This window comes from Lynx rufus, unplaced genomic scaffold, assembly GCF_022079265.1.
Source record: "Lynx rufus isolate CCGP_SWC_20201006 ecotype Redwood Valley unplaced genomic scaffold, mLynRuf1.p SCAF_6, whole genome shotgun sequence".
In the NCBI taxonomy this organism is placed as follows: Eukaryota; Metazoa; Chordata; class Mammalia; order Carnivora; family Felidae; genus Lynx; species Lynx rufus.
In genome coordinates this window covers 124,596,398-124,621,973 of record NW_025814878.1, presented here as the reverse complement: position 1 = coordinate 124,621,973, position 25,576 = coordinate 124,596,398, and the positions used below count along the sequence as shown (strand labels likewise).

The window sequence follows — 25,576 nt, the reverse complement described above, 5'->3', positions numbered from 1 at the left end:
GAAGGAATGCAGGGCTTTGGGAGAAGGGTGTCTCTCTCCTTTTGTACACTGGACAGGGTGTGAAACTGTTTGCTGTCATAGGAAAGACTGAGAGTGAAAGCAGTATTCAGAGGGCCAGAGGTGCAAGAACCATGGAGAAATAGAGGTGAAGCACCACGAGAAGTTTTAGTGTCTGCGGCAAACCAAAGCTGGTGCCAGAAACACGTGGGGGCTCAGCAATCAAGGGGCCAAGGAGGCCCCTGTATGTCTAAGACTGAGTTGAGTCTCTGTTCCTTATGCTCACACATTCTAAGTGACCTGGTCACACTGCCCAAATGGATCTTCAGCTTTGTGCTTGAGTGCTGGCCTTGGACCCTTCCCACCAAATATATAGATACACACCCTGGAACAGCATGCATATGTGTAATTGAAAATGGAACATGGGTTTGAACTGCCAGTGCCCATGTCTTTGCTGATTTTTTTTCAATAGAGTGCAGCATTGTAAGTGTATTTTCTTTTCCTTATGTTTTCTTAACATTTTCTTTTCTCTAGCTTACTCTGTTGTATGAATACAACATTTAATACATATAACATACAAAATATGTATTAACTTATTGTGTGATTGGTAAGGCTTCTGATCAACGGTAGGCTCTTCGTAGCTGAGTTTTTGGAGAGTCAAAAGTTATATGTGGGTTTTTACTTGCATGAGGGGTTGGTGCCTCTAATCCTTGTGTTGTTCAAGGGTTAACTGTATATGTAAACACAGAGATTTAAAATATAAGGAGAGGCCTGTGGGCACCAAAATGCCTGGAACTGTCTTGTTTCCACAAGAGTTCTTTGGAAACATAGCATCATCTTGAATCAAACTGATTTTTTTTTTCAGGGAATTTTATTGAGAAGTTTATTGAGGATGTTTTATATTGATTTTGAAACAGCAGCAAACTCTGTGAGAAGATGAGACACAACTTAAGTTCTTTGTCAGTGTACCCCCCTCCCCACACGTTGGGGGGGTTACCCCAAGAGAGCTTGCCTTGGTATTGCCCAGCCCCCTCCCTGAATAACTCTTGCTTCCTGCAGGGGCAGTTCCAAACTTCATCTTAGTTATTAATTTTCTGCCAGAGTGTTTAATAGTGATAATTATTCTGGCATTTCTCTGACCAAGATGGTTTGTGTTTTATTTTACTATTTTTTTAAATGTTCATTTACTTATTTATTTTTGAGAGAGAGAGGGCGGGGAGGGGCAGAGAGAGAAGGAAAGACAGAGAATCCCAAGCAGGTTCCACTCTGTCAGCACAGAGCCCGACGTGGGGCTCAAATTCACAAACTGCGAGATCATGACCTGAGCCGAAGTTGGATGCTTAACTGATTTGAGCCACCCAGGTGGCCCCAGTTTGTGTTTTCAACGTTTATTTATTTTTGGGACAGAGAGAGACAGAGCATGAACAGGGGAGGGGCAGAGAGAGAGGGAGACACAGAATCGGAAACAGGCTCCAGGCTCTGAGCCATCAGCCCAGAGCCCGACACGGGGCTCGAACTCACGGACCGCGAGATCGTGACCTGGCTGAAGTCGGACGCTTAACCGACTGCGCCAACCCAGGCGCCCCCCCAGTTTGTGTTTTAATAGGAGACGCGGAACCAGTGAAAAACTTTCTCAGCTTTCAGAAATGAAACTCACGGTGAAATTTAAGGCCCGTGACAGGACACAGAGACATTTTGGTTTCCTCTCAAGTCAATCCTTTAGTGCAGCCTCTGTGTATTCATGTGTACTCAGTCATGGCTAGGGCCAGCCCTGTACACGGAAACCCCTGTTTAAGCCAGACCCAGAGATCTGAACCTCTCTCTCTTTCTCTCTCTGTCTCATGCTCACGCGCAGGTGCGCGTGTGCACGTACACACGCATTGTCAATGAATTTTAAGAGGACAAAAGAATAGGAAGGGAAATTGCAGAAAAATAAGAAGTGAGATTGTTTCTACTTGTCCCTGCCTCTGGAAGGCTGTGACCACTGTCCTGAGCTGTTGGAACGTGTGAGTGCCCAGAATCTCCCTCCACACGACTTTTACTGCATGTTATGGGAAAGGAAACAGGGGCATGTCTCTTTTGAGGGAATGCCATCTGTGTACATAACAGGATCACCCCCGTGTGTGGATTCAGAGGTTTGCTCCCCAGCGGGGCATAACCACAGTATGTCTTTTCTCCCGAGCATTTATGGGTGTAGGTGAGGACACTGCTATAATTTTGTTTCTCCATAGCCAAAAAAACCTCAGATGCTGGTTTTAAAGTTTTAATTCCCCAGGCATTTACAGCCTGCTATTCTGGGTAGTTTAATTATGTGCGGATGGTAATTAATAGCAATGAACATTTTTAAACTCTGTAGTTTTCCTGTCTTAATCTCTAACATAGTGGCATTTGTGTGGATATCAAAGACCTACAGTCACCCTATGCCAGTTCCCCAGTAGGAGCAAGAGGGCCAGATGCTGGGCTGAGGGACACTGGAAGGATTGGGGTAGGGGAGGAGGGCACAGGATGGTGTCAGGGATGTGGAGCCCACCATGCAATTCTGCACATCCTGGGACAGAAAAAGACAGGGCTGCCAAAACGGCTCTAACAGCAGACAGCAACCGGCTCCTTTGCAGGGGGCATTGAAGGAGATGTTTCTGTGCGTGAATGGATGTGTCCACGCCGATCAACATGACTTTTTAATATTTCAAGGGACCGCACACTTGACGAGGCAGGGACAGTGTCTGTTTTGCTCCCTAGAGAATCCTAAGTGCTGAGCACAGGGCCTGGTACTTAAGTGTTCAGTAGTTACACATGGAGAATGAATGAATGCATTACTGAGAGCCATGGTGTGCTGAGGCCAGGGGTAGCCAAGGCTTTTGGGGTGAAGATGTAATGAGGTTTGGTAGGTGGGACTTTGATGTCACTCTGTAGGGTTTGATCGGCTCCTCAGCCCTCGCGGCCAAAGGGCCTGGGACTTGCCTGGGAGAAGGAGGAGGAGAAGGGGCATATTTTCCCAATATCCTCAGGACGTCAGCTTCCTGAATCTCAGAACTGCTTACGCTGCGCCAGCACCTGGCACCCTGTCTGGAGGAAATTACATTGTAACTCAAGTATGGCACTAAGATCCTTTGAACAGACCATCAGGAGCGACTGTGGGCCAGATTTCTTTATTCTGGGTAACTGAAGAAGTGCTCCCGAGGAGATGAGAAGCAGGAGAGCCTGGCCGTTTGGAGGAGGGTGGACCCACGGGCTGGCGACCATCAGGAGGCTCCTTTAGAAGCACGTACACCTGTGGAGTCTGGGGACGTCTGGCCCCCGGGGCTAAAATCTGCACCTGCGCCTCTGATGAGCCTCTCTGTTGTCGACTGGTGTTTCTTCCAGAGCAGGTTCAGTGTGGGCAGCCTGCAGTTCCCACGAGACAGAGCGTGCTCCGCGTCTTAGCTTCTCAGGAGCAAATGACCGTAGCATTGGCGCAGGCCACGGTGGAGCGCTTCTCATTATACAGTTCCAGCAAGACCTGGTATTCTCCCTGGAAGGGACACAGGGAAAGCATGACGTGTGTGACTCCCAGAGCAATCAGTCAATCTTTCGACAGGTAGTCACTGATGTGCAGGCAGTGTGTTAGACGCTGGGGATGAAGGAGAACCAAGGAAACCGAACTCACGTGGTGGAGCTTATGGGCCTCACTAGGACAGGCAGACAATGCATGAGATACTTCACTGTGCGTGCATTGTGTGTGCTGATGCCACAGAGAGAATGCAGGCGGGGAAGGGGATGGACAGCAGGGCCGGGCTGGGCCCGGTGGGGCTGGGCCGTTGGCAGTTTTAAGTAGGGTGGTCAAGGCAGGCCTTGATGCAAAGGTGACCTTTGGGCAAAGACCTGAAGTAGATGGGGAAGTGCTTTGAGGGCTGGGCCCCACATTCGAGAAACTGCGAGGAAGCCCAAGGGGCTGTAGGGAGACAGAACCACAGGAAGTGGGGGAAGGACATGAATCGGGGATGGCCTCACAGGCCATGGTGGGGAGACACTGGCTTCCACTTGGAAAGGGTCGCAGGTCATGAGAGCCTCCTCCCCAGAGGAGTGGCCTGATCATGTATACATGTTAAGAAGATCCTTCCGGCCGCCCTCTGAAAAAAGACTGTAGGGACAGAGAGTATAAGCAGTTAAGACCAGGTAGGGGACCACTCGGGCCTGTAGTGGATGGGGGAGGTGAGAAGAGAGATTGGATTCTGCATAGATTTTGAAAGAAGAGCTCATATGATTTACTGAGGAAACCCATGTGGGTGGCAGAGAAAGAGAGGAGCTGTGGGTGATTCTGAAGACTCTGGCCTGAGCAATTGGAAGATCCAGGGAAGACAGAGAAGACCTCCAGGCACAAGATTCACCCACACGAAACCACAGCGCTCTATCAGAAAAAGTACTACCACCTTTTAGGGTTCCTTTCTGGCAACCACACTCCACAGAGGACTCCCTTCGTCTGTGGTTAGCAGCTGGGCTATATATGGAATCGCAGAAAAACCCATGTGTTTGCTCAGCGGCTAAGCCCCGCCTCAAACCCCCAGAGGCCACACGGTGGTGGCAGGTCTGCAGACTCACCCGTCTGGAGAAGAGACACTCTGGGTGGCACGACTTAGTGGGAAGCAGGGCAAAGGGCCCAAGAGGGAAGGATCTCAAGAGATTCCTGGCACATCTTTGAAGTGCCTGTCATTCAGAGAAGGAAAGGGGTTTAATATGTAGAAGCCAGAGGGAAGGAAGAAATCAGAACACTGGATGGAGTTTGCATGAGAGGTAGTTTTTGTTAGAAAAGAACAACTTTTGGGGCGCCTGGGTGGCTCATTCAGTTAAATGTCTGACTTCGGCTCAGTTCATGATATCAGGGTTCGTGAGTTCCAGCTCCAAGTTAGGCTGTCAGAGCACAGCCCGCTTCAGATACTCTTGTCTCCTTCTCTCTCTGCCCCTCCCCCACTCGTTCTCTCTCTCTCTCTCTCTCTCTCTCAAAAATAAATAAACATTAAAAAAATAAAAAGAAAAGAAAAGAAAAGAACAACTCTCTAGCAATGAGCAAAGGTCCAGGAGCGAGCGGGTTCCCCAACAATGAAAAGTGCGTTGGGCAGAGCCAGGCTGTGCACTGGATGGTGGCTGAGGGGGGAAGGCTGCTTACAGCCGTCCCCCAGGGCACCATTCAGCTGGAGGATCCTGCGACAGCGACAGCGGGGCTCCCTGAGGCTGATCACCCAAACAGGAGCAGCTGTGATTTCAGAAGCAGTTTAGGAATTTCACCAAAGCAGTGTAAAAGTTAGAGAATTAATTCTGAGTAAAGAGCAATGGGAACCTGCCTCTGTTTGTGCCACCATCATTGCCATCATTCCTGTCCACTTTTCTTTTAGAGTCCCTGTGCCTTCAGGTACACACCCTACATAATTATTGAAAACCAAATGAATTTTTCATTAATGCTTTATAAGCCTAAGAAAAGATGTAGTATTTGCAGGAAGGTTCTAGGTGATGAATTACTGCTTACATTACATACGTGCATACCTACCTCCAGGATATGCATACTCTGGTTTAGGAGTAAGGGTATTTAGGCAACTATGCTCATCCTCAGGCAGGTGGAGGGTCATGCTAGGAGGACAGGAGGGGCAGAGTAGGGAGGGACAAGGGACAGAGAGCAGCAGCCTCTGTGCTGTTGAGGAGAGCACTAAATTTGCGAGTCAGGAATTTATAGTTATATCCTTAGCACTTACGCAAATTAGACCATCCCTGTAAGCTGTCCACGTACTTTGGAACCCCAAAAGGCCTCTAAATTCTAATTCAGAAAACAGCAGTCCTGGAGATGCAGGGTTCCAGGCAGGACCTCAGTCTGGGCCAAGGGACTGGCTGTGTTGAAAAGCAAATAATACCAAGACACTGCAGATTGACTGCTGAGTGGAAAAGTTTTCAGCCGAACAGGGATAGAATTAGCACAGAGGCCCATCTCTGGGGGATTTGGTGGGAGGAGGGGATCCGGGGCAGGTCTTTTAAAACCAGAAGGCTTCACACTGTCTCTGTCCCATATTAGGAAGCAAAGTCTCTGAGCCTTGCTGGCTGGCTGGCTGCCAAGGAAGCCTGGGCTGGCTGCAGCTGGTCCCCCGCCAGCGTGGGAGCTCATGTTGAGATTAAGGCCTCCAGCTGCCTCTGCTGCATACGTGACAGGTTGCATGTGTCCCACTTGGGTGATGTCCCCTGTTGATTCTGGCCAGGTGTCAGCAGGCTGGGGCACAGTCAGGGCTGGCCAGGCTTCTGCTTCCTAGGCCCCAAAGATGAGGAAGAGGTGGGAGGACCAGCCAAAGAGGACCAGTAGATGCTTAAGCAGCCATGCCCATGGCCAGGACACCTGAGCCTGGCTTTGTCCTCACACCGGGTGACATGCCTGAGCACCGCTTATTGGTTGAGGAATGCAGATCCTGAGCTCACCCAAGTGTCCTAGGGGAATGCAGTAAAGCTTTTTTACATCTCTGCCAGATTTTTCTTTCAAAAGGATTCTGTGTCTCTAGGAAGTTCTTTTCCCCTCCTCCAGGTCATAGCAACTCCCGAGGGGAGCTGCTTTTTTTTTTTTTTTTTTTAAGTCAATAATGCAGGGCACCTGGATGGCTCAGTCGATTATGTGTCCCAGTCTTGATTTCGGCTCACGTTTCGTGAGTTCAAGCCCCGCATCGGGTTTTGTGCTGACAATGCAGAGCCTGCTTGGGATTCTGTCTCTCCCTCTCTCTCTGCCCCTCCCCTGCTCATGCTCTTTCTCTCAAAATAAATAAATAAATTGAAATAATATAAAATTAAAAAGCCAGTAATGCCAGATGAAAATCTATTGTTTGCAAATTTTAAGCCAATTGCCAGGGGAAGGGGGAAGGGAGGGGTTCAGGAGGAAATCGGGGAAGAGAAAAGAATTCAAGTAGCAAAGACTTAAAGAAAAAACTAACTGGGAGAATTTTGGTTCCACATCCTAGAAGTGAAGAGAGTTTGCAAGACTCTAATATTTCAATGAAAGGCCAGCAGAGAAGACTCTGGAGAACCCCAGAGGGGAAGGTGAAGCCGCAAACTTCCCATCTGTGGGAGCAACAGCTAGAGGATGTTCTAGAGACAGTACGGCTTGCACCTTAGGAACCCAGAGCCTGGGACAGAAAGGAAACACACACAAGATAAATGAAAAGTTAAACAGATTCTTTACGCAGAAGGAAACCCTTTCCCAGAGCCATAGATGGGTTTTGGGATCTGGAAAGCAGAGAGGTTAAAGTTGAAACAAACAAACAAACAAACAAACAAAAAAAGAAAGTTATTACAACCTTGTGATTTCTTTTATGATGTCCCGTAAGATTCTCTCAGGAGTAGCATATTGAAAATGTATTGCTCATGTCAGAGCTGCTTGAGTTCAGCCATTTAAGAAGGTCACATTATTTTGCGGAAAGGAATTTGTGGAAAACTGGACCCTTAGCTGTGAGCCCTGCCGGTGAATGCTCAGGGTGGGGGCATTTTATTCACCTGGTGACAGCCCACTAATACTAGTGTAAGGCTGGTACCTGGGGGCCTTTACCCTTCACGCTTGTGTGTGTGTGTGTGTGTCTTCCTCTCTCTGAACAGCCAGCCTCACAGACAGCTCACGCCCCAGCAGCTCTAGCCCATGCAGTACCCTCAGATACCAACCATCCTGCAGGACAGGATGAGGGCCTCCCTCTCCGTGGGAGCTGTCTGCCCAGGGGAATCCCAGAGGGTCCAACAGACATAAAATGTTATAACGAAAAAGGTAAAACCAGTGTGTTAAGTGTTTGTGAGTACCCATCATGAGGTATCAGCTTTACTGAAGAACGGTTTTCTTGGTAGGGGTCAGTGGAAAATGTTTAAACTGTTGAAGTTTAAACTCAAGAAACTGCTCGATACAATAATTAAGTAACAGAACAGAGCAGAAAACCAAAACCTTACCTCGAGAATTTCAAATCCAGGATTATTGATGGGGCCAGCATAATAAATCTGCTCTGAAACATATACAAAACAGACAAATGTTATTCATATTAAACAAAAATGATTTGCTCCTACTATCTGTGCTCGCTATTCAATAGGGATCTAAGATTGGGAAAGAAGGTCTCTGTTCACACAGTTGCTCATATTCTAGGGAGAACATCGACAACATGTAAATCACTAAACAAGGCAGTGTCTGGATTGTTGAAAGTGCTAGAAGGAGACATGTAGGTGGTGTAAGAGAGGCAGATGGTGAGATGGTTAGGAGGCCAGGCTGGAGCTGGGCTGCCTGGGGTTAAATCCTGAGACCACCTGTGATAACTGTTTCATCTTGGACAGTCATTATCTCTTTGGGCTCAGTTTCCTTGTTTTCAGAATGGGTATAATAATGAAAATAACAGTGTCCACTTCCCTGAGCTCTGAGGAATCAAAGGATTAATCAATGTAAAGCTCTAATACTGGTGTCTGGAAAGCACTCAATAAGTAATTTGCTAAAATAACAAACTAGGAGACGCCAAGTTTGGTTGGATGGCTGGTTATCTCCAAGGAGATGATATTTGAGCTAAGCCCTGAGGGAAGGGAATGAGACAACATTCAGTAGCTCTGATGCAATAATGGAGAGGGTAGATGGTTGGGTAGTTTTACCGAGCAAGAATGGTAAGGAGAGAAAGTCAACACTGTTGGGAATAGATTGGGGAAAGCTTATAATAACAGACCATGGAATCTAAGGAAGGTAGGGAAGAAAATGGAGGTGGGGGTGGGGGTTGATAGTAGAACCAGTGGTAGAGTTGGTTGAATGGAGTTTCCATCACAGCTGTCAAGGTCCTAGAATGGGTGAGCTGGAAGGACATGGTGAAGGCTTCAGATGGCAGAAGGCTTCACAATGAGATTTCAGAAGTGGTGCATTTTCTGATGATGACAACACACAGCATTGACGTGGGAGTCAGGGATTGAGGTGGAATGATGGAAACGGTAGTTGGAAAATGGTAGTGGAGGTGAATCAGCTGAGACATTATGGTGGTGATGGGCTGTGACTGCCTCCTCTGTGACTCCCCAGCCCCATGCACTTAACACATTATAAGCGGTGCCTAAAAGCACAGGCTCTGGGGTCAGATTGTGCTGGGTTTGAATTTTGTCTTTTCTTATTACTAATTGGCCAAGTCACCTAATCTTTCTGGGCCTCAGTGTCCTCATCAGGAAACATGGGCAGGTTATAATAATATTCACCTCAGAGTTGTTGTGAGAATCAAATGAGTTAATACAAGTAAAACTCTTTTAATAGCATCTGGCGCATGGGGAGCAGTCAGTAAGTATTTGCCATTAATATACTAACTCACCAATCCACTCTACAGGGCATCCGCCCAATACAGGCCAGGCACTGTGCCAGGTGCTAGATACAACAGGAGACAAGAATATTATGTGAAACATTTGAATCATTGGCCACCCAGAATTGTAATCATTTGTTTACAGGCTGTTTCCTGCAGTAGCCCGTGCCTTCTTGTTTGCATAGCTCCCAGTACATTGCAGAATCTAACACACAGCAGGGTGCAATATAGGGTTGTTGTAGAGGTTGTTGAATGAGCAGATACAGAGCCAGGACATGGGTTTGTCAAGCAACTTCATTCTTGCTCCTGCTATTGTAATCCTCTCCCTGCTAGAAGGCTCTGGACCTGGGCTGTTTACACGAGAGACTGGATTAGGGAATGAGCCAACAGAGCAGCCAATATGGTGGTGAGGGTGGAGGGATGGTAGAGGAGAATGGAGGAGAAAAAAAGTGCTTATTAGTTTATTGATGGCATTATGTGTTTTTTAAATATATTCTTTAAACGTTTACTTATTTATTTTGAGAGAGAGAGAGAGAATGTGTGGGGGACGGGAGAGAGAAAGGGGGACAGAGGATCTGAAACTGGCTCAGTGCTGACAGCAGAGAGCCCCATGCAGGGTTTGAACTCATGAACCATGAGATCATGATAGAAGTCAAAGTCAGACACCTAACTGACTGAGCCACCCAGGTGACTCTTATTGATGGCATTAGGTATTCAGCTCTTTTAATGGCACAGTGACTTCTGTCTCACATATCCCCTGGTGCCTAACCACTGCTCAGTAAATATTTGGAGACAGAACAAAATCTCCATGAAATGAGGTTTTGGGTCAAGGGCAGCATGGTTGGTGTGTGAACAGCTGCCCACACAGAATACTATCAGGGGCATGAAGGTAATCCTTTTTGAAAAAGGCCTCTCCAGGCAATCTGAACCTCAACTTCTACCAGGAGACCCATTCTTTGCATAGACTTTGGCTTCTGTTAAATGCTCGTGCCCCCAACACATCCATCCTTCCTTCCCTTGGTCAATTTCTTGTACCTCACAAGGAGAACACACAAACATGGTGGATGCCAGATGGACAGCCTTCCTATTTCATTGCACTAAATGAAGTGATCCATTTATTTTTGAAAGGAAACTGATATTTGGTTGTGGATATAAGCAAAACTTTAATTGGAAACTACTTTTCCGTACAAGATGATTTTGGAAATAGAGATATTGAACTTCTGGATCTTATCCTTGAGAATCTTCCGGTGCAACTGAGAAAGATACAATGACTAGCTACACTGAATGTTAACTGTGTGAGGAGTGAGTGATATATGTGGGTGGTGTATCTCACAAGTGCAGAGAGCTCAGAGGGGGCTGCCTAGGATTGGATTGTAGTGCTGGCATACTGTACACCCTGAGGGCGTACCATTCACATTATAATTTATGTGAGTGGTGCCCCCTGGAGTTGTGCAATGCAGTGGCCCAACTACCAGTACACTGTTCCTTTTTAGGAAATTCTCTCTTCCCCAGGGGATGTTATTTTACCCAAGCCAGAATAATCTGAGCAAGAAGACAATGAGACCCAGGACCAATCTATTCTGTCAAAAGATGGTTGATTTCAACTCACCGGTATCTAGAGCCGTTCACTGTCTGCCTGGGGTTGCAGCCTTCTTACTGCATCTGTGACTCCTAGATAGCCTTTCAGAAAATCCCTTTGCTTTTGTTGTCTGCTTTTGTTTCTGCTACCCACAATTCAAGGACTGTGAATGCTGTGGGCATGAACCAGTCAAAATCATTCATGCTGGCCATCAAGGTATGGGAATGCAGTGCAGCCCAGGAGCAGAGCCCAAGAATGAAGAGAGGGAGTGTGCCCGTCTGTGTCTGGTCTGGTTGGGTTCCCCTGGAAACATTTTACCCCTGCTTTGTGCTTCTACTGGTTGTTCTAAGGTGGCATAGTGCAAATTACTTGACCTTGGAAGCAGACAGACCTGGGTTTAGGACCCAGCTCTCCCATTCCTCAGCTGAACATCCACTCTGGAACTCAATTTCTGCACTTGCAAGATAGAAATGGGACTGACTCTCCTGCAGGGCATTGAGAGGACCAGAGAACTTGTGTATAAACTTGATGAGAAGAGTGGGGTCCCCAGTAAGGGCAGAATCACTAGTTATTATTATTGTTATTGTTATTAGTTGTATTATTATTCACTGGATGTGAAGAAGGGTGACGTAATGAAAACTCACTTGGATGCTGAGGAACACACCAGGCCTAGGTTTTGGAACCTTTTGGCAGAGCTAACAACCAGTAAATTCTGTGGGTGCCTTTGTTTTAAAGAAATGCATGAGGACAACTCTTTGAAGGATAACATTAGAATGACATCTAACATTCTATTATGCTCATTTAATGCTCCAAGATTTGCGAATTTATGTTTCAAATAAAGGGGTTCTTTACTGGGCCAAGGGGGTTTTCATTAAATCTGTCTCTTACACTTTACGGTTTCAGTTGGAGCTTTTTGGGGGGTCCATGAAGTTCCGGAGCATGGCTGCAGGTAGCTCATGAAACTGTCTTCTTTTTTTAACCTAATGAAACAACACCTAAAATTAAATTCTCGCCCCTTCCATTCTCAGATCCTCCCTGATTCTGAGATTCCTTTAATTAACATTCTCACACTCCCGTTCTATAAAAAGAGCCCCAGTATATCTGTACCCACTCCTTCCTTTCCTCCATTTGAAATCTTTATCAGTTTTTAGTGTGCTGTGGATTAAAGAAATCCACCTCCCCGGTTCTGAGCCCATGAAGTCATTTCTGCGAATTGGCTTTGTTTTTGACCCAAATCTTTGTGTGGTTGGCACAGAGTGTCTTTTTCAGAAAGGAAATTGATTTTTAAATTGTGGAAATAAAAGATCCCAAAGGGTTTTGGATCAGATGGACGAGGGCCTCAGGGCTGCCTCCCACTCTATAGCCTTTTGTCCTCAGCCACCAGTGCGGGTGCTGGCCTGGAAGTGCTCCCTGCAGGCGTGGGTTCTGTGGGAGGAGTCCTCCCCGTTTCCTGGCCCTTGCTAGTGCCTTCTTGCAATTGCCTCCAGTCTTCCAAATTTATTACAAAAATGTCATCAATATTTCAGCATTATTAGGGTGCTCGACAGTGTAAAACTGCTTAGAGTTATAATTTATGATAAGTCAGCCCATTAGTATATTCTGACAAAGACTTAAAAAATGACCATTTATTTGCTCAGCTTTGAGCCTTTTCTCACCTGCCTGGCCCAGTTGGGGGAATCTTTGGGGGGTTGTGTTGAACTAGGAGGGCACAGCCCTCACCCTGTCCTCCAGGAGTGGGAGCACCTCAGGACCTGGGAAGGCCCCATACAAGGGCTCCTGTGGGCAGTGGTCCCACAGTGAAGAGAACCTTCCAACCAGACCAAAAGCCTCGTCTCAGGAGCGAGAGGGAGCGAGTGTATTACTTCATTTTGGTGAGCTCTAAATATATTGTTCTTTCCTCTCTCTGCCTCTGGGCATTTCTTTAAAGAGGCCCAAGTCTGTAGGTGGCACAGGCCCAGGCACCTGTCTTCATCTCTTCCCTGGTTTTAGCTCTGCTTTTTTCAGTCTCTATCCTTGCAGGGTGTGGAACGTGTTTCTTGGTCCCACAGGGCACTAGCTGCTGGTTAGGGCACTCATTTAAATCGATAATGAGCCTGCCTGCGTGGGGACCTGGAACAGGGTCCCCTGCCTCCAGGTTGAGTGTGGCTGCAGATAGACTCCCTGGGGGCCTGAAAGCCTGGAGGTTTCATCCAGGTTTCAAGGGATGGATTCCAGACAGTTTGGGCAGATAGCCCCAGGCTAGGCCCAGGCCCAGGCCCAATTTTTATCTACTATCATCATCATCATCATTATTATTATTAATTTATTTATTTATTGTGTGTGTGTGTGTGTGTGTGTGTGTGTGTGGTGTGGTACTTTGTCAGCTTCTCCATCTCCTGGGCCATTTCACCTATTAGTCTCTAGAGCCTCTGCAGTTCTTATGTCCCTCCTGAGGGCTTGCCACCAGGTAAGCATGCCTGTATCACCTCACAAGTGATCTTAGTCTCTGAGTACAGTTGCACAGGCAGCCCTGGCCGAGGGGGTAGGTGATTGGAAGCAGAAACACAGCTCCTGCCCCACGGGGCCAGACTGTGCACGCTGGGGCTGGGCTGGGCCCCACCTGCAGATACTTCTGGTGTCCCGGCCACATCCCCTAACCAGTTTTGAAATCATGGCAGCCTTGGTGGCATCAGCCATGCCTCTGACATTATCCCAGGTCAAGAGCTCACACCTCTCTACACTTTCCCACTGCACAGCAGCCCGTGTAGGACAACCAGGAAGTGCAGGGACATTATCCTCTGCAGGCCTTCAACCCACAAGGACTGGAATCTGGGGATGTATTCCACAGCCTCCTGACTTTCAGAGGGGCAATTCTGAGATGCACACCGCGGTTCCCGAAGGATCCCAGTGGGAGTGAGCCCCAGTTCTCACACTGGAAATCAGCTTCCCATTTATCCCTTCCTGGCTTTTCCTCCTCTCTGGCATAACTACTCACCCCCAAGTCCTTGTCTCTGACTTTGCGGGGGGAGCCCAAACTAGGAACGCTTCCTGGCAGAAGGTGAACCTTTTATTGAGGCCCCATAAAAGCTAGTCCTAGAAAGCTGGCTGCTGATATATTTGGGTCTGAGTCTAATGTTGGAGCCACCCAGCCTAGGAACAATGTGAACACCCTGAAAGCTGCTTTTTGACTGGCTTCTACGCCAAAGAGCAGGAAGAAGAATGAATGCCTTGGTTGTCCCTGAGATGGCTCGGAGCCTCGTGCTTTGGAGAGGACGGGAGTTGGGAGAAAGGGACAAGGAGGTGAAGACCTCCCTGGGTGTGTGGAGGTGAGGGAGCCGACAAGCTCAGGGAAGAGGGAGCAGAGAAGGAGAGGGAGAGGTGCACAGCTAGCCTCTTGGCTTCTGGTTTCTTCATTCAGTCACATGGACACTTCCTGTCGCTGAGCAGTGGAGCATTATAATAAACGAAGTGTCTTCCATTCACTGATTCGAACTTTTGGGATTCCCTGGCATATCACATGACCCTTTTATTGGGAGAGTTTTTTCTGTTGCTACTAGGAGCTCAGTAGTTAGAACATGTTCAATTTTATTTCCAAACATATCTTGAGATGTCCAGCATGCCATTTGGCCCCTTTGGCCCATTATTGTCACTCTGTCTGAGACCCCATAAAGCTCTGGGCATCATAACTGTGTTGTTTTTTTTTTTTTTTTTTTTTTTTCAGAATTAACAGCTGTACGTTGGAGCTCATAACTATCTGATTAGAGTTTGGATTACTACATCTTAGCTTTGCTTATGCTACTTTGATATCTTTACCTGTTCCTTCAAATGGGCTTATGAGAACTTCCTTTTGGCCTTTTCCACTAGAGAAACTTAATATTATTTACAACTTAAAAACATTCACTGTGTACTTGCAATGGATCACTTATAAAACTATGAAGTGAGAAGCCTTCCAAGGTTTACTTGTTCATGGTCCTGTGATTTACACTTCTCTGGTGATTCAGAGATGTGCCTGTTGTTATCCCTATTCTTTTTTTTTTTTTCCTAATAGCACACTGGCTTCCTCTTAATAATACATTTTTATAAATGTCTCATTGCCATCTTATCTTCTTCCTCTGCCAGAATGATTCCAGCAAATGGGTCATGGAATTGACTTCTAGCCAAATAGCTTCTGTTGTGAGTAGGGTCCAATGACAGGTGGGGGCTTTATGGGGTCTTGGATAGGGTGACAATAATGGCCCAACAAGGCAAACCTTTTCTTAGGAATGATATGGTCCCCTAACAGAAAAACTCGTTCTCTCTCCTCAGGTAAATCAGTGACTGTATCATCTGTGAAGTCTCCAAACTGTTTGACTTCTGTGAGGGTATTTTCATTGAAAACATATAGAGTTTGAGTTTTCCTTGGATTATACACAATTATTTGGCTTTTTTTAAAAAATAAAAAGTAAGGTTTTCTTTTAAATGTGTATTTATTTTTGAGAGAGAGAGAGAGAGAGAGAGAGAGAATGAGCAGGGGAGGGGCAGAGAGAGAGAGGGAGGCAGAGGATCCAAAGTAGGCTCTGTGCTGACAGCAGTGAGCCCAGTGCGGGGCTCCAACTCACAAACCATGAGATCATAACCTGAGCCAAGCCGGACACTCAACCACCTGAGCCTCCCAGGCACCCCAATTATTTGACCTTTTCACATGGTATGCAGAGGTCAGACAGGATGGATTGGTTTTCCACTTGGGAGTTGTGCAGGCTAGGAGTGCCTACTCTCAAGATGTCCCTATCCTAATCCCCAGAATATGTATGTTACCTTCCATGGCAAAAGGGACTTTCTAGATGCAATTACATTAAGGATTTTGAAATGGGGAGATTAACCTGGATTACCTGGATGAGTTCAGTGAGATCACAAGGATGGATAAATGCCAAGGAATGCCAGCATCCTCTAGAAACTGAAAAAGTCAAGGAAATGAATTCTCCCCTAAAGCCTCCAGAAGAAACATGGCCCTACTGACACTTTGAGTTTAGGCTTCTGACATCCAGTAGTGTAAGAGAATAAATTTGTGTTGTAAGTTACTAAATTTGTGGTCATTTGTTACAGTAGTAGGAAACTTACACAGTGGTCTTGGATAAAGAAAAGAGGCTCCAGGTGATCAACTTGAGAAGGGGTCAAGAGTGATGGCTTGTTTGGATTTGGGTCCCCGACAAAGGGCCCTTCAGAACCATGACACCAGCATAACCCAAGATTTCAGCAAAAGAGAAGATACTTGGTTGGGCTTACGTCTTGGGCTAGAGAGTGAAATTTCCAACACAAATTCACACACTTGAATTCAGGATAGACTGTTAAAAAAAAATTAAAGCAATGTAGAAACTACTAGATCAGTGATGTCTAATGATGTTCTGCAAAGATGGGAATGTTCTACATATGCATCATCAAATATGGTGGCCTCTAGCTAAATGTGGCTAGTGTGACTGATGACCTGAATTTTTAATTTAATTTAAATGTAAATGATTTAAATACAGACATGTGACAAGTGGTGATCATATTGGATAGCTTTAGGTCAGCACCGTCTAATAGAAATATAACGTGAGCCACATACATAATTCAAAATTTTCTAGTAGCCACATTTGACAAAAAGGAAAAAGAAGCAAATGAAACTAATTTAGTAATGTATATATATTTTAACCCACATCTTAAACATGTAATTTCAATATGTAACCAATATAAAAAGTATTAATGAGATATTTAGAATTCCTTTTTTCATACTTTTTTTTTTTTTTACAAAGTCTTCAAATTTAGTGTGTATTCCACACATAAAATACATCTCATTCCAGGGGTGCTTTGGTGGCTCAGTTGATTAAGTGTCCGACTTTAGCTCAGGTCATGACCTCATGGTTCGTGGGTTCAAGCCCCACATTGGGCTCTGTGCTGACAGCTCAGAGCCTGAAGCCTCCTTCAGATTCTGTGTCTCCCTCTCTGTCTGCCACTCCCCTGCTCATTCTCTGTCTCTTTGTCTCTCAAAAATAAACAAAAGTTAAAAACAAAGCCCACATCTCACTCTGGACTGGCCACATTTCTGGTGTTCAATAGCCACATGTGGCTAGTGGCTACTGCAGCAAACAATGCCAATATTAAGTCACTGATGAGGAATTGGGGCCCAAAAGGTGAAGTGATTTGCTTCCAAGTTTATTTCTCCTGTAAGACCTTTTGGTCTTGGCTGCTCAGCTTCCCTCCAAGAGATACATAACTTCTGACAATCAGAAAGGAAAGAAAGTTTAAGTTTTTGTCCCTACCAACTTATTTCTGAATTCCTGCAGATAAATACTTAATGTAACTCTCAAAATATAGCCTGTGAATTGGCGGGCTGATTGGATTTCCAGAAATGGAAATGAAGAAGACGGTGCTGGGGAGAAAGAGAAGAAATTGAATTGATCTCCAGGAACCTGGGGCAGACTCAGGAAACAGCAGTGTGATGGGAAATAATGAAATAGACATTACAGAGGGTGGCCTCTCTCAGACCGGGGGTCTCCGGGGTCCACACAGATTGGAGCTCTCAGAATGTTTGCCAATATGCAAATACCAGCCACCCGTGGGATCAGAGTTTTGGAGCGGTCCGGGGAGCTGGGAGAAGGCCTTCTTAATTGGGTTCTTAAATGATTATTACATGAAAGTGTGGGAGTCATTGAGCCAGGTTTATGCAAAATCTACAACAGGCTGAGAATTTGTAAAGGAGCTTGTATTGCCTTAGAAAATTAAAAATGCTTTGGTCCTGGGTTATCATTAGTCTAAATATGCTGGGCTCAACTAAAGGGAAAATGTGATGTCATAGGAGAGTTTCAAAACATTCTTGGCTCTTACAAATGGGCTTGAATTTGTGGATAGAGGGAAATCTCCCAGGCCTATGGGATTCCTTAATAGGCCGTAGGTTTCCTTTCTTTTCTTTTTTCTTTTTTTCTTTTCTTTTCTTTTCTTTTCTTTTCTTTTCTTTTCTTTTCCTTCTTCTTCTTCTTCTTCTTCTTCTTCTTCTTCTCCTCCTCCTTCATGAAAAAGTCCTCTTTTGCTTGGTTTTTGCTGGTGCCCTCTCCAGGGTGATCATTGTTTCCACTTTGGTTTTTGCGGTGTTAAGAGGGGGGTTTTTTGCTATCACAGTAGCACACCCCAGCTTCTGCAGACTCCCCACCAGTCTGCAGCAGTGGTGGCTGCCCAGCAAATCCACAGCTGCTTGAAGGGTGCAGACGAGGAATACAACATGAAGAGAAGAAAGGCCAAAGGCTGAGGAGATGATGCTCCAAATGTCCAGTTCCATGAGAAATGCAAATGGGTCTGTCTCCCCAGGGGCACACAGGGGCCATGGAGACTCGGCTCTGTCAGCCACCAGAGAATACACAGCTCAGTCATGTTCTTGCCACCTCAGAGAGAAAGGGTCTTAAACTTCAAACCCTTGAAAGCTCTACTGCCTCTGCCTGCCTTGCTAAAACGCAGACTTCCATTCTGAGATGGATGACCTCAGGGGCCCAGAGCCTTGGCTTGAGAAACCCCTAATCAGCTGCATGAAGTAACTTCCATTTATCACTCCAAACTCCGTTCTAAGGGCTTTGTGTGGATCACCCCATCTTATCCTTGTAAGAATCCCATGAGGTGTCTCGTATTTTCCTTATTGTACACATGAGCAGAGTGAGGCTCTGAGAGGTTGCGTAATTTGCCTGAAGTTGTATACAGACAAATGGCAGTGGTGGTCCAACTCCGTGCAGGTTTAGCTTCAAACTCTGGGCTTATCCCTATCTAGGCTAGTGGTTCTCAAAGTGTAGTCCCTGGACCAGCATCAGCAGCCTCCCCTGGGGACTTGTAAGAAATGCAAATGTTAAACCTCCTCTCTAGATTTACTGAATCGAAAGTGGGGGTGGGCATGTCCAATAATCTGTGGTTGAAAAGTCCTCCAGGTGATGTGATGTATATGTTAGGTTGAGGACCACTGTCCTGGGCTATGCCCCCCTGCCCCCCTCCAAGCTGGCTCTGCAGTGAGATAAGGTAGGCAGCAGTAAATTCCTGGAGAATAATATCAGGTTTGGTAGTGTGCTCCTGCAGCGAAAGAATGACAGTAGGGACGGCAATGACAGGCTCCCCACCTGGTACTGTCCCTGGTGGCCAAGAAGTATCACCCCTCCATGGGTCTATTGATTTATCCAAGTGAAGTGGAACCAAGACACATGAGTTCCCATCTAAGCCACTTTTTCATCGAGGGAAAGAGGACAAAAATCTGGGATCGTGAGAGTTTGAGAAGGAGGTACAGGGACAGCAAAGCAGAAAGCCTGAAGCAGGTGGCCTAAAATGACCCACATATCAGGGGTAAGCAAATAGGTGGGACAGATGACCTAGAGAAGACATATCTTAAAAGTGAGGCCTCAGATAAAATTGCTTGTTCCCCTTCTCTTATAGCAGAAATCAATGACCGTGCTCCTGGGGCTCACATTCATTAATCCATGTGCAGTGAACCCCAAATGCCTGAGAAGTGAGGCTCACGGTAGGGGTGCCTGGTTGGGAGCATGCTTTATAGAGATTGTCGGGACCATTGGTGTAGATTAACCATGGAAGCACTTGCCTGTAAGGTGTTTTTGCGTCTTCTGCTACAGCAATGCAAGGCATAAGGCATTTTGCAGAAAGCATTTGTGGGACTTTTTCCAAATCTAGGCAATTTCTGAATTTCCTCCATTTCATAGACCTGTGAAAAGGCACACATAGAGGGCTAGGGCAATAGAAATCTGATGGATGGAATCAGAATTGCTGATCTAGATAGAACTGTTCAGACCGAGTTTTGCATTGTTACAGACAGTGAGATTGAGAAGATTCTGTAATTAATATTAATGATGCTCGGAGGATGGCCAAGTGCACTCATTTGGCATAAACCAGGACAGATGAAAGACACCCCAACTAACCAAAAGGAAGGAGGACAGGTAGCCAACTTAAGCATCCCCTATGCTTCTGGCTTTGTCTTATTCGTACAAGTAAAATCAGGGACTATTATAACAGAATCCCTTAGTTGCTGTCAGAGATAATATCTACCTTGTGGGAAATGTCATGTCAGACTTTATATACAGTACTCAGGGGACCTACTCTGTGTTTATTGAAATTCATCTAATTACAATGCATCCCTCACTTTGGACAAACACTTAAAGCAGTAACCTTCAGATTTACACAAAAGATAAACCAGGGAGCAATTATTTCCTTGACTAAAGGGTTCTTCAGCTTATAAAAGGTGTCCCTGTAATATTTATTTTAATTACAAGCTTTCCAAATGCATTTGAAATTAATCCCACAACTACTTTTTTTTTATCTGTCTCTCACATATTGCATGAAGTATATCAATATCTGTTGTATTTCTTTTTTTTAAATATAACTTATTGTCAAATTGGTTAACATACAGTGTGTAAAGTGTGCTCTTGGTTTTTGGGGTAGATTCCTTGTTGTATGTATTTATTTAATAGATTTGCTCTTCCTGGAAGGTGTAGCCTCCACATAGAGAGACGAGTGCACTGTGCAGATCTTCTGAAGACTGTTGAGTTCTGCCCCTCTCTGGGATTCTGACATGCATGTGACATCAAGTCCTCTCAGCTTTTCATTGTGTTTCAGCCATGCCAATCACAGCTGCCAAGGTCTACTTCCCCTTGACCTAAGGTGTCCTACTTTATAATCATATATACCCGGTATACACACATGAGTGTGTGCACACACACATGTTGTTATTTAACTTCTTCAAGCTTTTATTTTATTTATGTATTTATGTATTTATGTATTTATGTATTTATTTATCTATCTACCTATCTATCTATCTTGAGAGAGAGGGAGAGAGCGAGCAAGGGAGGGGCAGAGTGAGAGAGGTAGAGAGAGAATCCTAAGCAGGCTCCTCGCTGTCAGAGCAGAGCCTGACATGGGGCCCAATCTCACGAACCGTGAGATCATGACCTGAGCCAAAACTGACTGGGCCACCCAGGTGCCCCAAACTTCTATCTTAATTTCAGTTGGTTTTGGCAAGAGCTTGGGTGCAACTGATATTCACAAGTTAATCCATGAAACAATAAACAAATTAGTTTTGAAGGCCAATTAGTACTTAGTGCTGTGAAACCAATACCCTTAACCTGGGTTGACCCACCCTGACCAGAACGCATAGAAGTTTAGCCAGAGTCAAGTCTGACAATTGATGTGTCTTTGTCATCAAGAATGAAAATCCTGTGTTCATTCTATTTACTTTATGGTCTTAATATAAGTTTTTGCCAAAGCTCCAGGTTCATTATCAGTTGAGAATTTTGTTTCTACATAGCCCTGCACACTATATTCTGGACAGCCAAAACACAAGCCACTCTGTTCCTTTGAGTATCCCCACCTCACATTCTGTTTGGGTGGAGTGTGTCCTGCAGTGGATCCTTCCTACTTCCCAGATTGGTATCTCAGTTTCATGTTCAACAGTAAGTCCTACAATAAGTTTTATTCTCTTCTTTTCATTTTATGCTCATCTTCCTGAGACAGGATATTCCAGGAAAGTTGCTGAACAAAGTGAACCCCAGTTTGTTGAGAATGGATATCAAAGTATGTTGACCTCATGATAAATCAGAAGGGGATGAAAGGGACTGAGATGAGCTCAACTCATTTCCAAGCTAGACAAAGCTGTGGGGTCTCGTTCATGGTGGAGATCAGTGCTGACAAATCCAAATTTTGTAAAAATTTTATATATGAGACCATTGTGGGATAGTCTTGTTGGGGCCTTGGGGACAAACCATACCTCTGTGGGTAGATGTCATGTTTCCAGGAAAGAAGTGGACATTTCCACCACCACTCATTCTGGAAAGAAGTCAAGTCAGGGGCATAAAATGAGAACTTTAGAGACTGACTTTAGACCAACACAGGAAAAAACAAAACAAAACAAAACAAAACAAAGACACAAGAAGAGACTTCTTCATTTACTCCACAGGAAGTCCTGGAATCCTGAGCAGGTGGCAGAGTGTTAGGTCAATTGCCCCCAGCTTCTGGTGAGCTGATTTGAGTCGGGATCCTTACTAGGTTCATTCCTGTGGGAAACCCTAGCCTGGGTAAACCAGCCATGGGTCCCTCAAGCTGCTCCACCCCTGCCTCGAGGTCCCTCAGGTAGAGGAGGAGGCAGAGAGACATGTCATTGCCATGTTTATTGCTTTCCAATGTGCCAGACATGTTCTTTTTTTTAATATGCACTATTACCTGAAAAAGAATTATGGTTACTCCCATTGCATAGATGAAGTAACTGAGAACCAGAGAGATCAAATGATTCTCCAGAAAGAAGTGGCTTCTATCCCCAGCCTATAAATGGCAGCTGTGGAGAGAGGAGGAGATTATCAGTCCTACTCTATGACTTTTCTTTCCTCCTTTCCTTCCTTCCATTCTTCTTTCCTTCTTTCATCTCTTTTTTTGTTTTAAAGATTTTATTTTTAAGTAATCTTTATACCCAATGTGGGGCTTGAGGTCACAACCCCAAGATAAAGAGTTACATGCTCCATTGACTGAGCCAGCCAGGTGCTCCTTTGGCTTTTTAAACAGTTCTCTTTCTTCCCTGCCATTGGCCTCTCTCATTTGTCTTCCTGTTATGTCCCTTTCTTTGCCCCAAATCTAATTTGTTGGCACTGGAAAAGCATAGTTTAAAGCAAAGTTGTTACATTTTCCAAAGTAACAATCTTAATTTATCCTGAACCTTAGGTGAGTGTTCACCACAGTGAAAGCCAGAGAATACCTGTGCTCGGCAATTCTGGCTAAGAGCCTTGAATCCTTATTTTCCTTACAGCTGTCATTCTCAAGACTTAGCATGCAACAGAACCATCTAGAGCAGGACTGGCAAGCTATAGTCTGTGGGACAAATACCCCTAATGGCCTGTTTTTCAGCAGACATGAGCTAGGGTTGTTTTTATATTTTTAAATGATAGAAAAAAAATCAAAAGAAGAATAATATTTAACAACACAGGAAAGTTACATGAAATTTACATTTCAGTGTCCATAAATAAAGTTTTATTGGCACACAGCCATGTCCATTCATTTCCATATTGTCTATACTTTTATCCTGCAGAGGCCAGACGAACATATAGCCTGCAAAACCTAAAATATTACCCTTTACAGAAAGGGTAATTACTACCTCACCCTTGACAGAAAAACTTTGCTGACCTGTGACCCAAAGGGATTTTTAAAATACAGAGTGCTAAGCCCTGACCCTGGAGTTTCTAATTCAATAAGTCTGGGTGGGGCCAAAAATGTGTGTTTCTGATAATTTCCTACATGATGCTGATGTTTCTGGTCTAGGGACCACACTTTGGGAACCACCACCGTATATAATGACTGGTTATGCCCAAAATGATTATTTGATTCCTATAATTTTGTTGTGCCTTTTAAATCTTGTTTCCAATTCTAGTGGAGGGCTGAAATGAGTCATACTTCTCTAGCAGAGTTTTCTTGATGTTCAAAGAGACTATGTAGCAGACAGGTTTAGAGCGAGTCCCTGGAGCCCAGCTTCTTGGAGAGAAGCCCAGCTCTACCACTTTCTGGCTTTGTGACCTTGGGTAAGTTTCTTAACCTCTCTGGGACTCAGTTTCCTTTTCTCTTAACATGAGGATAATAACAATAATAGCTTCTATACCTCACAAGGTTGATACAAACAGTAAATTGGTTAATATACATAACACATCTGCAAAGGTCCCTGGCATGTATTAAATGCTGTGATAATGCCAGATGTTATGGAGTCATCCCTGTCTGGGGCTAAGGTAGTACTCCTCAACCTTGGCAGAGTGTTGAAACCACCTGCTTTGGGTTGTACCTCTAGAGATTCTGATTTAACTAGTCTGTGGTGTGGGGTGTTGGGATCTTCAACATTGTAAAGGTAAATTAAAATGGAGCACTGCCCAATAAAAATATAATGGCAGTTGCATGTGTAATTTTACATTTTTTAGTGGTCATGTTTAAGAAGGTGAAATTAATTTTAATGATGTCAATAACAATGTTTTATTTTTGATAAATAATAAATAAAATAGTAATTATATATTTTACTTAACATAGTATGTCTCAAATATTATTTCAACACATAACCAATATCACAATGGTTGAGGTATTTCACTTTCTTTGTTTTCGTATTATGTCTTTGAAATTAAGTGTGTACTTTACATTTATAGCACATCTCAACTAGCCTGGCTACATTTCCGTGGCTGGGTAGCCACGGCTTGTGGCTTGTGGCCACTGCACAGAACAGCGTGGGTGTAGCTAATGTACAACCAAGATTGAGATCCACTGGGGTAAGGGCCCTTGCGGACCGGCCCAAAGCCACGGAGCTTCTTCTGACATTACTGTTCTTAACTTGAGTATAAAGGAAGTTTACTGCAGCTTCTCTCTCTATGGTTAGTAATCAGGTGTGGCCATTAGGACATTCGATTTAATCCAAGTTTAGTCTTAAAAACTGATGTCAATTTGAAAGCAGCAAGATCAAGTAAAGCAAATGAATCTACATGACCTGATGCCACCAGAGGCGAGAAAGACACTATGGGAACATTAACAGAGGACAAAGTAAAACAGTGATCTGTTTTGGTTCCTTCTCAATGAACCCATAGCTGGGTAAAGGGGGAAGGGGTGTTGAGTATCCCAGAAAAAAAACACAAAGCAGATATTAAGCAATCCCTTGACATTCTATGCTACATTTTGACTCAGAACTTTCTGACTCTAAATATCACTGAATATTAAGTAGGTCAAGATGCTTTTCGAAAAGAGGAAGAGGAAGAAGAAGAGAATTCACCCTCTTCGTTCTTTCCTACAGTGCTCAACTAACCTTCAAAAAGAACAACCTTGTAAATTTATTGTAAAAGCAAAAGAGATTTCCAAAAAGATAAGAACAAAGATCTGTAGTTCTACCACTTAGAGATAACCACTATTAGCACCCAAGTGTGTACTATTTCAGAGCTTTTTGGTGCATCCACTTACACATATTTTAATAAAAACAGTGTCCAAGAGTTAGCACTCTTTTATAGCAATATTCTTTGTCACTTAACAACATTTTTATATTTTCAAGTAATTTAATAATCTCCTGCAACAGCATATTGAACCTGTGTTTGGCTGGACAATGATCTACTTAATCAATCCCCTATAACTGTATATATAGACTGTTTCCCTCAAACTGCTAATCACACCACAAATGCTAATGCCAAAAGAAGAACATCCCTTGGCATTTATTTATTTATTTATTTATTTATTGTAAATGTTTATTTATTTATATTTGAGAGAAAAAGCATGCACAAGCAGGGGAGGGACAGAGAAAGAGAGAGAGACAGAATCAGAAGCACACTCCAGGATCCGAGCTGTTTCCAGGTGCATAGCCTGTTGTGGGGCTCGAACCCATGAACCGTGAGATCATGACCTGAGCTGAAGTCTGATACCACCCGAAGACTGAGCCACCCAAGCACCCGTCCCTTGGTCTTTAAATCTGACAACCTCTTGCCTTAGAGCTAGCTGGGCAAGATGCAGAAGAAAAGGACACACTGTTTTATCCACATGGTCTCACTAAGCCTAACACATTAAGAAACATTTTTTTTTCAGTTTATTTATTTTTTACAACAAAGGAAGGGTGTGGGGAGGGCAGAGAGAGAGGGAGAGAGAGAATCCTAAGCAGGCTCTAGCATTGTCAGTGCAGAGCCCGATGTGGGTCTCAAACTCACCAACTGAGCCAACATCAAGAGTTGTACACTTAACCGACTGA

The 25,576-nt window shown here is 44.6% G+C and overlaps 1 protein-coding gene across 2 annotated transcripts in view; it reads right to left on the bottom strand.

The window, feature by feature from the left end:
- Nucleotides 1-3,130: 3,130 nt before the first annotated feature.
- Nucleotides 3,131-25,576, bottom strand: part of LY86 (lymphocyte antigen 86) — a 60,662-nt gene continuing 38,216 nt past the window's right edge. The window contains exons 4-5 of one of the 2 annotated variants that reach the window (XM_047102307.1): nucleotides 7,930-7,982; nucleotides 3,131-3,508 (exon numbers count right to left, since the gene is read on the bottom strand). In XM_047102307.1, coding sequence (XP_046958263.1) covers nucleotides 3,425-3,508; nucleotides 7,930-7,982 — 137 coding nt within the window. In that variant the 3' untranslated portion in view covers nucleotides 3,131-3,424. Of the gene's footprint in view, nucleotides 3,509-7,929; nucleotides 7,983-9,302; nucleotides 9,356-25,576 lie in introns of those variants that run through there. The other variant, XM_047102308.1, reaches the window with a different exon arrangement.